General features: G+C 52.4%; 1 protein-coding gene across 1 annotated transcript in view; it reads right to left on the bottom strand.

Moving 5' to 3' along the window:
* The window catches only part of ZC3H7B (zinc finger CCCH-type containing 7B), a 65,990-nt gene that overhangs the window by 40,019 nt on the left and 13,080 nt on the right, over window positions 1–12,891 (bottom strand). Inside the window, exons 2-5 of the mRNA XM_017870285.1 lie at window positions 7,166–7,224; window positions 2,642–2,675; window positions 2,321–2,518; window positions 1,170–1,328 (exon numbers count right to left, since the gene is read on the bottom strand). Of these exons, the coding sequence (XP_017725774.1) occupies window positions 1,170–1,328; window positions 2,321–2,518; window positions 2,642–2,675; window positions 7,166–7,218 (444 nt within the window). The 5' untranslated portion in view covers window positions 7,219–7,224. The remainder of the gene's footprint in view (window positions 1–1,169; window positions 1,329–2,320; window positions 2,519–2,641; window positions 2,676–7,165; window positions 7,225–12,891) is intronic.

Raw genomic sequence — 12,891 nt, 5'->3', positions numbered from 1 at the left:
TCTTTTTTTTTTTTTTTTTTTGAGACAGAGTCTCACTCTATCGCCCAGGCTGGAGTGCAGTGGCGCAATCTCAGCTCACTACAACCTCTGCCTCCTGGGTTCACACCATTCTCCTGCTTCAGCCTCCTGAGTAGCTGGGATTACAGGTGCCCGCCATCACATCTGGCTAGTTTTGTATTTTTAGTAGAGACGGGGTTTCACCATGTTGCCAGGCTGGTCTCAAACTCCTGACCTCGTGATCCAGCCTCTTCAGCCTCCCAAAGTGCCGAGATTACAGGTGTAAGCCACCATGCCTGGGCTTTTTTTTTTTTTTCTTTCCTTGAGATGGAGTCTCGCTCTGTTGCTCAGGCTGGAGTGCAGTGGTGCGATCTCGGCTCACTGCAACCTCTGCCTCCCAGGTTCAAGTGATTCTCCTGCCTCAGCCTCCCAAGTAGCTGGGATTACAGGTGTGCATCACCACACCAGGCTAATTTTTGTATTTTTACTAGAGATGGGGTTTCGTCATGTTGGCGAGGCTGGTCTCGAACTCCTGACCTTGGGTGATCCATGCACCTCAGCTTCCCAAAGTGCTGGGATTACAGGCATGAGCTACCGTGCCTGGCCTTTTTTTTTTTTTTTTTTGAGATGGAGTCTCACTCTGTCGCTCGAGCTGAAGTGCAGTGGCACAATTTCAGCTCACTGCAATCTCCGCCTCCTAGGTTCAAGCAATTCTCCTGCCTCAGCCTCCCGAGTAGCTGGGATTACAGGCGCATGCCACCATGCCCGGCTAAATTTTGTATTTTTAGTAGAGATGGGGTTTTGCCATGTTGGCCAGGTTGGTCTCGAACTCCTGACCTCAGGTGATTCACCTGCCTCAGCCTTCCAAAGTGCTGAGATTACAGGCATGAGCCACTGTGTCTGGCCCCATCTTTAAAATGAGGATAATCACAGTATCTGCCTCTTAGGGTTATTGCCAGGATTAGGTGAGTTAATACACACAACGTATCCTAGCAGTGCCTGGCACCCACTCAGTGCTCAGAGAATGGGAGCTAGTGTTAACGTCAGGATCTGCAAGTCACAGGGGAGGAAGCTGAGACACAAGGATATGGTGGCTGGGCCCAAGTGAGGGCCAGAAGGTTAGAATTCTGGCCTCTGAGCAGGCACCAGCGTGGCTGCAGAGCCACACTCACGTGGGGCAGGGCGAGGGAACACCGGCTGCTGCACTCGTAGGCCTCCTTGTGGCGTCCCAGTTCATTGAGAGCGCGTGCCTTGCGAAACAATGCCCGGATACTCTCGCTGTCCAGGCCCAGTGCCTTCTCGCTGTCCTCTAGCGCCTTCTCATACAGGCCCTGCCGGAGAGGAGCAGGTGGTCACTGGTCAACACCTATGACCCTCCCTCCCCCAGGCCTCCTGCCCCTGCCTAGGAATGAACACCAGCTTCTCTTCTTGGCAGAGATAGAGGAGCTGAAGTCTTGGGTCAGGGACAGGGCTCGAGGCTCCAGGAGAGAAGGAAGCACCCTGGTGTCCAGCCTCTGATCAAGGGTATCTGCGTGTCTAGCTGATGGGGCTGCAGTGGGCTTGGGCGGGACACTGCAGGAAAGGGCCTGAAGATCTACAACCACCAGCCTGATCATTCAAACAAGTCTATATCCATCTCTGCCTTTGGTTCAGAACATGATGGGCTGAGAGTAACAATGGCATCTCTAAGAGGCAGTGAGACCATGAAGGTAGCTCTGTGTGCAGAGTGTATACAAGGGTTAACCCTGAGGCATCCGGGAGCCATTTATCCAGAAGAGTCTGCTGGATGGCAGAGGTGTCACGGGGTCCTCTAGAGAGCCTGCAGCAGAGCCTCCCACAGGATCTCATGAACCTGAGTCAGTGGGTGCACAGGACAGGGAAGAGGAGGAGGCTGCAGCTCTAAGGAGGAGAGGAGGGGGAGGAGGAAGGCACTGAAATCTGTAAAGAAACAGTGATGAGGCTGAGGCTATGGAAAGAACAGTGGGGCCGGGAAGGAGGACCAGGAGAAGTCAGACTCCCACCGAGGCCCAGGGTTACCCCAAGATTCTAAGTTACTTCATCTGGGGTAGGGCTAGGGCATCAGTATCATTTAAAAAAAAAAACCTTTTTATTATGCATCATACTTTTAAAAGCTCTCCAGCTGAGCATGTTGTACAGTTGAGATTGAGAGCCACCAGGACAATGAGATTCTGAACGTAGGCTGGGAGGAGGCTGGCCCTGGTCTACAGGCTCACTGGAGTATGGGCCTGGCTCCACTGGGCATCCAGAGGGATGTGGTGATCAGGACAGCGGAGGAGGAGAGAAAGGAGGGTGCCAGGCTCACCATGGTGAAGTAGCAGGCGGCCCTATTGACATGCAGCTTGCACAGCAGCTCCCGGGGCAGGGCCACCTGGTCAGAGGCAGCGTAGTCGGCCACGTTCAGCCCTTCCATGTACTGCACCAGAGCCTGCTTATAGTCCTTCTCCCGGAACAGATCATTGCCCTCAGCAAACAGATTCTGCACCAGCTTGAGCAGAAAGGCCTGTTGGGGGCAAGGTGTATAGGGGGCTCATGACCTCTGGCCCCAGCTCGGGCACCTGGCCCAAGCCTCTCCCCTGCATATCTCCACCCTTCCCCTTTGCTCAGCCTGACAGCTGACACTCACCTCATACTCTTCTTGCTTTAGGGGTAGTGTCGACCTAGTAGGAAAAGAGAACACGAGGTCTCGGTGAGCCCAGCGGTCCCAGCTTCATGGAGGTCCAGAGCTACTCCTCTAACTCAGACCTCAGCCATCACCTTGTGGACTAGGGTGAACAGACAGCGGTTTTCTTCCCCTAAATCATTACCATGCAAGACTTCCAGTTCTGATGAAAGGACCTGCATGTTTCTTGGGGCCAGACAGCCAGGTTTTCCAAGGTACAGGTGCTGAGAAAGAGCAGACTGACCCCAGCCCCACCTCCAGCCTGGCCTGAGCTCCAGCCCTACTTCCAGCCACAGCCCCAGCTCCAGCCCCAACCCAGCCAGCCCTAGCCCTAAGCCAGCCCTAGCTCAGCCTACTTCCAGCTCTACCTCTGGCCCTTGACCCAGCCCCAGCCCCTGCTGCTGAAAAAACCAGCCCTCTCCTAAAGGCAAGCAGGCATTCCGAGCCCTTTCTCAGTTACGTGAGGGGAAGGAGGGAGGAGCCACACTTGGGCCTAGGAGGCCCCCAGGACTGGAAAAGGACAAGAAGAGGAAAATCAGACTCGGGCCAAGGCAGAGCAGCGGAAGGCTCCAGCTGCAGCTCAAGGCCAGGAGGAGAGGATGGTGCAGGGGCTGCTGTAGCAGGAGTGGCAGGGAGAGAAGCAGGCAGGAAAAGGCAGGAAGCATGAGCGTCGTCAGGGAATTAACACCTAGCATAGGCCTTGGGAAGGACCACAGCCCATCAAACCCGAGAGCACAGGCCCACAGACACTCAGTCCCTACCCTGTCCACTCCCACTAACACATGCCCCAGCCAATGCCAGGTCTTCACTGAGCCTGTGAGCCCCTCATGCTGGACTCAACAAATCATTCTAGGTGGGGTCTGGACACCTGCTCCCTCCTGTGGCTAATGCGCCCTCAGTATGAAAGAGGGCATCAGCCGAGGAGAACTGAGGTTCATCTCTCCGATAGGCTCAATGGCCAGGCTGGAAGGGAAGCTGGGCTTTGTCTCCCAGCCCCTCATTCCAGAGGGAAAAACAGACACTTAGAGTGGCGCAGGGACTTGCCCAAGGCTGCTCGGCAGGAAGGCATCGGAGGCAGGGCTGGGGGGATCTTTCCATTGCCTGGAAATGCCGCCAGCACCTGGGCAGGAAAGAGCGGCCTAGGCCAGTGCGTGAGAGGTGGGCAGAGGCGCAACGCTGGGAAGGCTGTGTGTGCACGTATGTGTGGAAGGTGTTCCCAGTTGTGACATCGGGGCTCACCAGCCCACCTCCCACTTGCCTCCCCACTGTCTGGGCCCCGGCCCTGCCATCCCTCCCCATACTGCTGCAGTGTCTGTCCCCTCTGCTGCCCCACCAAGGACCCCATCACTACCCTCTTGGCCTCCTGCCTCCAGCCTCCCCTCTTCCAGCGTCCTAAGACATCTTTTTTTTTTTTTTTTTTTTGAGACAGAGTCTCGNAACGCTGGGAAGGCTGTGTGTGCACGTATGTGTGGAAGGTGTTCCCAGTTGTGACATCGGGGCTCACCAGCCCACCTCCCACTTGCCTCCCCACTGTCTGGGCCCCGGCCCTGCCATCCCTCCCCATACTGCTGCAGTGTCTGTCCCCTCTGCTGCCCCACCAAGGACCCCATCACTACCCTCTTGGCCTCCTGCCTCCAGCCTCCCCTCTTCCAGCGTCCTAAGACATCTTTTTTTTTTTTTTTTTGAGACAGAGTCTCGCTCTGTCACCCAGGCTGGAGTGCAGTGGCGTGATCTCGGCTCACTGCAACCTCTGCCTCCCGGGTTCATGACATTCTCCTGCCTCAGCCTCCTGAGTAGCTGGGACTACAGGCACCCGCCACCACGCCCGGCTAATTCTTTGTATTTTTAGTAGAGACGGGGTTTCACTGTGTTAGCCAGGATAGTTTCAATCTCCTGACCTTGTGATCCGCCTGCCTTGGCCTCCCAAAGTGCTGGGATTACAGGCGTGAGCCACCGCACCCAGCCATAGACATCTTAAGGTCCTCCGCAAGCTGGGGCCAACCCACCTGTCTCCATTCACTTAGGGCTCTCAGGGCGTGCTAAGCACATGAGGCACACATGCAGCAACACAGCATAGGAGAAGTGGGGCAAAAATAGCAGGACTGATATGAAAAGCATTGAGTCCCACTGTGCTTCCTGCAAAGCCTTAGGAGGCCAACAGACGGCTTCAGGGAGGCTGCCTTGTAGCTGCGCCTCCCTAGAACTCCCCTTTGGAAAGGAGAAGGAGGGGACAAGAGTGAACATTTACCCCAAGCACCACCTGGCCCCTTAACCCTCACAATGACCCTGTAGGGGAAATGGGAGAATCGGGCTGGGGATCCAGCTCCACAGATATCGGTGACTGAGGCTGGAGACACAGAACTCTTCTGATGGAAGACAGCAGTGGCTGGAGTCACCTTGTTCACCAGACTGGCCTCTGAATAAATTGGAGTACTTCCCCAAAATCAAACCCTCACTCCCAAAAATGGGAGAGGACCTGCCGCCCATGAAGAGAGATGAGCTAGCAGCCGCTCTGATGACCAAGTCTGAGGAGGGTTTGCAAACTCCCAGCCATGGCAGCAAGGTGGGGTTGGCCAACGGCCCAGGGAGTGGCTGCTGAACTCGGGCCATGCTCTAGGTGCTCCCAAAACTCCTAATCAAATCAGCCCAGCGCAGCACACCCTCCAGAAGCAGCCAGGAAAAGTGACTATGTTGTGCACTGAGGAAGGAGAATGTGTTGTGTCAATATGAACACTCACTCTGTGACAGCAGCACGGACACCGAGGTCGTGTGAAAAGGGACCCAGTTTGCGGTGACATGGGTGAGAAAAGGCAAGGGAGTACGTTGGGCACAGCGGGACACGCCTGCAATCCCAGCTACGTGGGAGGCTGGCGTAGGAAAACTGCTTGAGCCCAGGAGATTGAGACCCGCCTGGGCCACACAGGGAGACCCCATCACAAAGAAAAGAAAAGGCAAAGAGTGTTTTATTGGTCTGTGTGAGAGAACAAAAGTGGGGAGTATATAAGGGAACATGGAGGCAAACTCCAGTTTTATGGGGAGCTCTATTTAAGAAAAAGAACACAAAATGATGAACACAGGATTGCAAGGGTGCATGCCTTTCAGGGCCTCGGAAGGGGCTCGTGCAAGTGAGAGGCCACGATACCTACGCTTCATTAGCATTGGATAATTATGCCTCTGAGGACCTACTTGAGAGCAATAAGAGAAAAAGGTTACTCAAAATATTTTGTGTGTAAAAACAAAAGAGAAACAAAACAAAAACAAATGTCGAGCCGGGTGCGATGGCTCACACCTACAATCCCAGCACTTTGGGAGGCTGAGGGCAGGTCATGAGGTCAGGAGTTCGAGACCATCCTGGCCAACATGGTGAAACCCCGTCTCTACTAAAAATACAAAAATTAGCTGGGTGCAGTGGTACGCGTCTGTTATCCCAGCTACTCGGGAGGCTGAGGCAGGTTGCTTAACCTCTGTGAGCCTCAACTTTCTCATCTGCAAAATGAAAATAAGGCCACCTACTTTACTGGGTTGTTGTGAAGACTAAAAAGATGATGGATTGGCCAGGCATGGTGGCTCACGTCTGTAATCCCAGCACTTTGGGAGGCTGAGGCAGGAGGATCACTTGAGCCCAGGAGTTTGAGACCAGCCTGGGCAAAATACCAAGGCCCCGTCTCTACAAAAAACTAAAAAGATTGGCCTAGTGCGGTGGCTCATGCCTGTAATCACAGCACTTTGGGAGGCCAAGGTGGGCGGGTTACCTGAGGCCAGGAGTTCAAGGCAGCCTGACCAATATGGCGAAACCCCATCTCTACTAAAAATACAAAAATTAGCTGGGCATGGTGGCACACACCTGTAATCCCAACTACTCAAGAGGCTGAGGCAGGAGAATCGCTTGAACCCGGGAGGTTGCAGTAAGCTGAGATCATGTCACTGCACTCCAGCCTGGGCAACAGGGCAAGGCTCTGTCTCAAACAAACAAAATTAGCTGGGTATGGTGGTGTGCACCTATGGTCCCAGCTACCTGGGAGGCGGAGGCAGGAGGATTACTTGAGCCCAGGAGGTCAGGAGCACCATTCACTCGAGCTGGGGCAACAAGGAGAGACTCTGTCTCAAAGAAGACACAGATGTGAAGCTCCCCGTGTAGAGACTGAGATTGTAAGTGCTCCATAAACAGGGACTATTGATTGATCAGAAAACTCGTGCAGTCATGCAAGAGAATTAACAGGGAGTGCAAATGTGAAGGGTGAAGGTAGAATTATCTACCGGACAAGATCGAAGGGTAACCTGGGCCAGGGAGCATGTGTGTATGTGGAGTTCAAGCCCAGCCACACCAGCCTCTTCCTGGCTCCTTCCACCTGCCCACACCCCAGCACACACAGCAGCCTTGGCAGTAAAGGCTCAGCAGTGAGGAAAGGGAGCGCTGGGAGAGTGTGGCTCTCAGAGAACCCACCCCTGCCCACCCAGCCGTCCAGCCCTGGCCACATGCAGGCTTACTGAATGAACTGCAGCCCCTTCTCGATGTCCGCCTTCCGTTTCTGCCTCTCCATCAGTCTCTGGGGGAGAGAGCACAGTCCATCAGTCAGCAAAGCCGGGTTGCTGTCGGCCACCCCCACTTTGTGGGCCCTGTGATTGGGTGCTCTCACTCTCACTCTCATTCCCTTCCCCATGTCGGGAGGGGCGTCCCTGAGGGCGATGACCACCCTCAGGGCGGTGTCTTCCCCACCCACAGCCCCCTGGACTCCTAGACTGTGTGGTGCCCTCAAGGGACAAGGGGCATAGAGGCCACCTGCCCTTTCCCACACAGGCTTGAGCTACAATACCTTACGGACACCCTCAAGTTCAAGGGAAAACTGTTTTTGTTTTGGTTTTTGGTTTTTTTGGGACAGAGTCTCCCTCTGTTACCCAGGCTGGAGTACAATGGTGCCATCTTGGCTCACTGCAACCTCCGTTTCCTGGGTTCAAGTGATCCTCTTGCCTCAGCCTCCCGAGTAGCTGGGATTACAGGAGCCCACCACCATGCCCAGCTAATTTTTGTATTTTTAGTAAAGACAAGGTTTCACCATGTTGGCCAGGCTGGTCTCAAACTCCTGACCTCAGATCATTCATCTGTCTCGGCTTCTCAAAGTGCAGGGATGACAGGCATGAGAAAGCGTGCCCGGCCCCCTTTGTTTTCTTTTTTCTCTTTTTTGAGATGGAGTCTCACTCTATCGCCCTGACTGGAGTGCAGTGGCACGATCTCAGCTCACTGCAACCTTCATCTCCTGGGTTCAAGTGATTCTCCTGCCTCAGCCTCTGGAGTAGCTGGGAATACAGGTGTGCACTACCACACACCTGGCTAATTTTTGTATTTTCAGTAGATACAGGGTTTCATTATGTTGCCCAGGCTGGTTTCAAACTCCTGACCTCAGGTTATCTGCCTGCTTTGGCCTCCCAGAGTGCTAGGATTACAGGTGTGAGCCACTGTGCCCAGCTGACAAAGGCTTTCTTTAGAACGTATGTTCTAGTGGAGAGGCACATGACAGTAAATATATCACATAGTATAGGAAGGATACACTCAATTAAGAAAAAATAATAAGATAGAGTGACAGGGTGCTATAATTCTGAGTAGTCTGAAAGGCCACTTTGATTTTTTTTTTTTAGCCAGAGACTCACTCTGCTGCCCAGGCTGGAGTGCAGTGGCATGATCTCAGCCCACTCCAACCTCCACTTCCCGGGTTCAAGAGATTCTTGTACTTCAGTCTCCCAAGTAGCTGGGATTACAAGCACTTGCCACCATGTCCGGCTACTTCTTGGTTTTGTTTTTTTTTGTTTTGTTTTGTTTTGAGAGGGAGTTCCGCTCTGTTGCCCAGGCTGGAGACCAGTGGCGCAATCTTGGCTCACTGCAACCTCCACCTCCCGGGTTCAAGCAATTCTCCTACCTCAGCCTCCCGGGTAGCTGGGACTACAGGCACGTGCCACCATGCCCTGCTAATTTTTTGTATTTTTAGTAGAGACGGGGTTTCACCATGTTAGCCAGGATGGTCTCGATTTCCTGACCTTGTGATCTGCCTGCCTCGGCCTCCCAAAGTGCTGGGATCACAGGTGTGAGCCACCATGCCCGGCCTATTTTTTTGTATTTTTAGCAGAGACAGGGTTTCACCACGTTGGCCAGGCTAGTCTCAAACCCCTGACCTCAAGTGATCCACCCATCTCAGCCTCCCAAAGTGCTGGAACTATAGGCATCAGCCACTGTGCCTGGCTCACTTTGACATTTGAATGGAGATCTACGTGTATGATGTGAGGAAGCCAGCCCTGTGGATACCTGGTGGGAAAGGGCTCCGGGCAGAGGGAACAGTGAGTGCAAAGGTCCTGAGGGAGGCGCCTTGTTGGTAAATCTGAGAACGCGCAAGAAGGCTGGTAAGGATGGAGCAGAGTGGGCAGTGCGGAGGGTGGTGAATAAGTCAGAGAGATTAGCAGGGAAGACCACATGTAGAAGTATTTTCATTTTCTTTTTTCAGACAGTTTCACTCTGTTGCCCAGAATGGCATGATCGCTGCAGCCTCAAATTCCTGGGCTCAAGGGATCCCCCCACTTCAGCCTCCCAAGTAGCTGAGATTACAGGCATGTGCCACCACGCCTCACTAACCTTTAAAATTTTTTGTAGAGACAAGGTCTTGCTATGTTGCCCAGGCTGGTCTTTTTTTTTTTTTTTTGAGACGGAGTCTTGCTCTGTCACCCAGGCTGGAGTGCAGTGGCACGATCTTGGCTCACTGCACGCTCCGCCTCCTGGGTTCATGCCATTCTCCTGCCTCAGCCTCCCCAGTAGCTGGGACTACAGGCACCTGCCACCACGCCCGGCTAAGTTTTTGTACTTTTAGTAGAGATGGGGTTTCATCATGTTAGCCAGGATGGTCTCAATCTCCTGACCTTGTGATCCGCCCACCTCGGCTTCCCAAAGTGCTGGGATTACAGGTGTGAGCCATCGCGCCCGGCCTTCCAGGCTGGTCTTAAACTCCTGGTCTCAAGTGATCCTCCCACCTCAGCCTCCTAAAGTGATGGGATGATAGGCATGAGCCACGCACAGCACCCGGCCCATAGAGGTTTTGTAGAGGGGGCAGACTGTGGATTCCACCCCAAGGTAGAGGAGTCACAGGAGCTTTTGAACAAAAGGGCCATTCTATCTCTAGCTTTGCTCTACAAGAAAATGAGTTGTCACTAAATAACCGAGATTTATTTAAATCTCACAACATCCCCATCAGGTAGAAAAATAGTACTCTAAGAGGCTAGGAAAGTTATTCAAAGCCATGCAGTCAGCCTGGATCCTGGGTTCAATGACACTGTGGAGACAGGCATCAGGCAGCCTCATTAACAAGGCATCAGGAGACCAAAGGCCCCAGCCCTCCAGGCACCTAACACCCCACACCCTTCCCTTCTCTGGGAACAAAATTTCTTTGTTTTGAGATAGGGTCTCGCTCTGTTGCCCAGGATGGAGTGCAGTGATCTTGGCTCACTGCAGCCTCCATCTCCCGAGCTCAACTGATCTTCCCCGCTCAGCCTCCTGAGTAGCTGGGACCACCACACATGGCTAATTTTTGTATTTTTATCTTTTTTAGAGATGGGGTTTTGCCACGTTGCCCAGGCTGGTCTCGAACTCCTGGGCTCAAGAAATCCTCCCACCTGAGTCTACCAAAGTACTGGGAATATAGGCCTGAGCCACCGCGCCCAGCCAGAAAATTCTTATAGGGAGGGTGTTACAGCCTGGATGTTTGTGCCCCCTCTCCCATTCATATGTTGAAGCCCTAAACCCTATATTTGGAGACAGTGCCCATACAGAGCTAATTAAGGTTAAATAAAGTTATGATTCAATATTTTGTTGGATGAATTCTCTCTCTGCACCACGTGGCCGCTGCCCAGGGATGGGGGAGGGATGGTATTGGCAATTCAAGACTGGCTTTCTGGCCAGGCACGGTGGCTCATGCCTGTAATCTCAGCAATTTGGGAGGCCGAAGTGGGTGGATCACCTGAGGTCAGGAGTTCGAGACCACCCTGGCCAACATGGTGAAACCCCATCTCTACCAAGAATATAAAAATTAGCTGGGGGCCAGGCGCAGTGGCTCACGCCTATAATCTCAGCACTTTGGGAGGTCATGAGTTCAAGACCAGCCTGGCCAACATGGTGAAACCCTGTCTCTACTAAGAATACAAAAATTAAGTTAGCTGGGCGTGGTGGCACGTGCCTATAATCCCAGCTACTCGGGAGGCTGAGACAGGAAAATCTCTTGAATCCGGGAGGCAGAGGTTGTAGGGAGCCAAGACTGTGCCATTGCACCCCAGCCTGGGCGACACAGCAAGACTCTTCTCGAAAAAGAAAAAAAAAAAAATTAGCCGAGCATGGTGGCACACGTTTGTAATCCCAGCTACTTGGGAGGCTGAGGCAGGAGAATCACTTGAACCTGCGAGGCAGAGGATGCAGTGAGCCAAGATTGCGCCATTGCACTACAGCCTGGGTGACAGAGCAACTACCTGAGTCCAGGAATTTAAGGCCGCAGTGAACCTTGATTGTGCCACTGCACTCCAGCCTGGGCAACAGAGTGAGACCCTGCCTCAAAAAAAAAAAAAAAGTCCAGGCATGATGGCTCATGGCTGTAATTCCAGCACTTTGGGAGGCCAAGGCACATGGATCACCTGAGGTCAGGAGTTCGAGACCAGCCTGGCCATCATGGCGAAATCCTGTCTTTCCTAAAAATACAAAAAGTAGCCAGGCTTGGTGGCACTCGCCTATAGTCCCAGCTACTCGGAAGGCTGAGGCAGAAGAATTGCTTGAACCCGGGAGGCGGAGGTTGCTGTGAGCTGAGATCGTGCCACTGCACTCCAGCCTGGGCGACAGAGCAAGACTCTGTCTCAAAAAATCAATAAATAAAATAAAATAAAAATAAAAATAAAAAAGGGGAAAGAACAAAGAAAGGAAATTCACAGGAAAATAAATCATTAGGATACTCAAACTCACTGATTAAAAAAATATGCCGGTTGAGCGCGGTGGCTGACGCCTGTAATCCTAGCACTTTGGGAGGCTGAGGCGGGTGGATCACAAGGTCAGATCAAGACCATCCTGGCTAATACGGTGAAACCCAGTTTCTACTAAAAATACAAAAAAATTAGCAGGGCATGGTGGCGGGCGCCTGTAGCCCCAGGTACTCAGGAGGCTGAGGCAGGAGAATGGCGTGAACCCGGGAGGCGGAGCTTGCAGTGAGCGGAGATGGCACCACTGCACTCCAGCCTGGGCGACAGAGCAAGACTCCGTCTCAAAGAAAGAAAGAAAGAAAAAAAAAGTCTGACTCAAAACATTACCTGCTTCTGGTACTGCCCCACCTGGTTTTTTATGTGAGAAAACAAACTCCCATTTTGAGCTAGGAATTCTGTTGCTTCCAGCCAAAAATCTTCCAAATGCTAAAATGTCCTTTCACTTTGACCCAGAAATTTCACTTCCAAGAATTTAATCTATGAAAATCCCTGCACATGTACTCAATTATATTTGCATAGGGATGTAGTATGTACTCAATTAATTTGCATAGGGATGTAGTATGATTATAATTGTTTTGTTTTTGAGACAGGGTCTCTGTCTCCCAAGCTGGAGGTCACTTCAACCTTGACCTCCCAGGCTCAAGCGATCCTCCCACCTCAGCCCCCCAAGTAGCTGGGACCACAGGCACGCACCACCACCCCTGGCTAATTTTTTTGTATTTTTTATAGAGACAGTGTTTCACTACATTGCTCAGGCTGGTCTTGAACTCCTGGCCTCAAGGAATCTACCCACCTCAGCCTCTCAGAGTGCTGGGATTACAGGTGTGAGCCACCACGACCAGCCAGGGATGTATTATTATTATTCATTATCATTATTTTAGAGGCAGGGTCTCACTGTATCACCCAGGTTGGAGTGCAGTGGCTCCATCATGGCTCATTTCAGCCTTGACCTCCTCAGCTAAAGTAATCCTCCCACCTCAGCTTCCCCAAGTAGCTGGGACTACAGGTGTAGGACGTATTATTATTATTATTATTATTATTATTATTACTTTAAGACAGACTCTCACTCCGTTGCCCAGGCTGTAGTGCAGTGGCACAATCTCAACTCATTGCAGCCTCAGCCTCCCAAAAAGCTGGGACTATAGGCATGTACAACCATGCCCAGCTAATTTTTTGTATTTTTTTTTTTTGAGACGGAGTCTCCCTCTGTCGCCCAGGCG

The sequence above is a fragment of the Rhinopithecus bieti genome, unplaced genomic scaffold, assembly GCF_001698545.2.
Source record: "Rhinopithecus bieti isolate Rb0 unplaced genomic scaffold, ASM169854v2 scaffold_4967, whole genome shotgun sequence".
Taxonomy (NCBI): Eukaryota; Metazoa; Chordata; class Mammalia; order Primates; family Cercopithecidae; genus Rhinopithecus; species Rhinopithecus bieti.
This window is presented reverse-complemented; position numbering and strand designations above follow the sequence as displayed.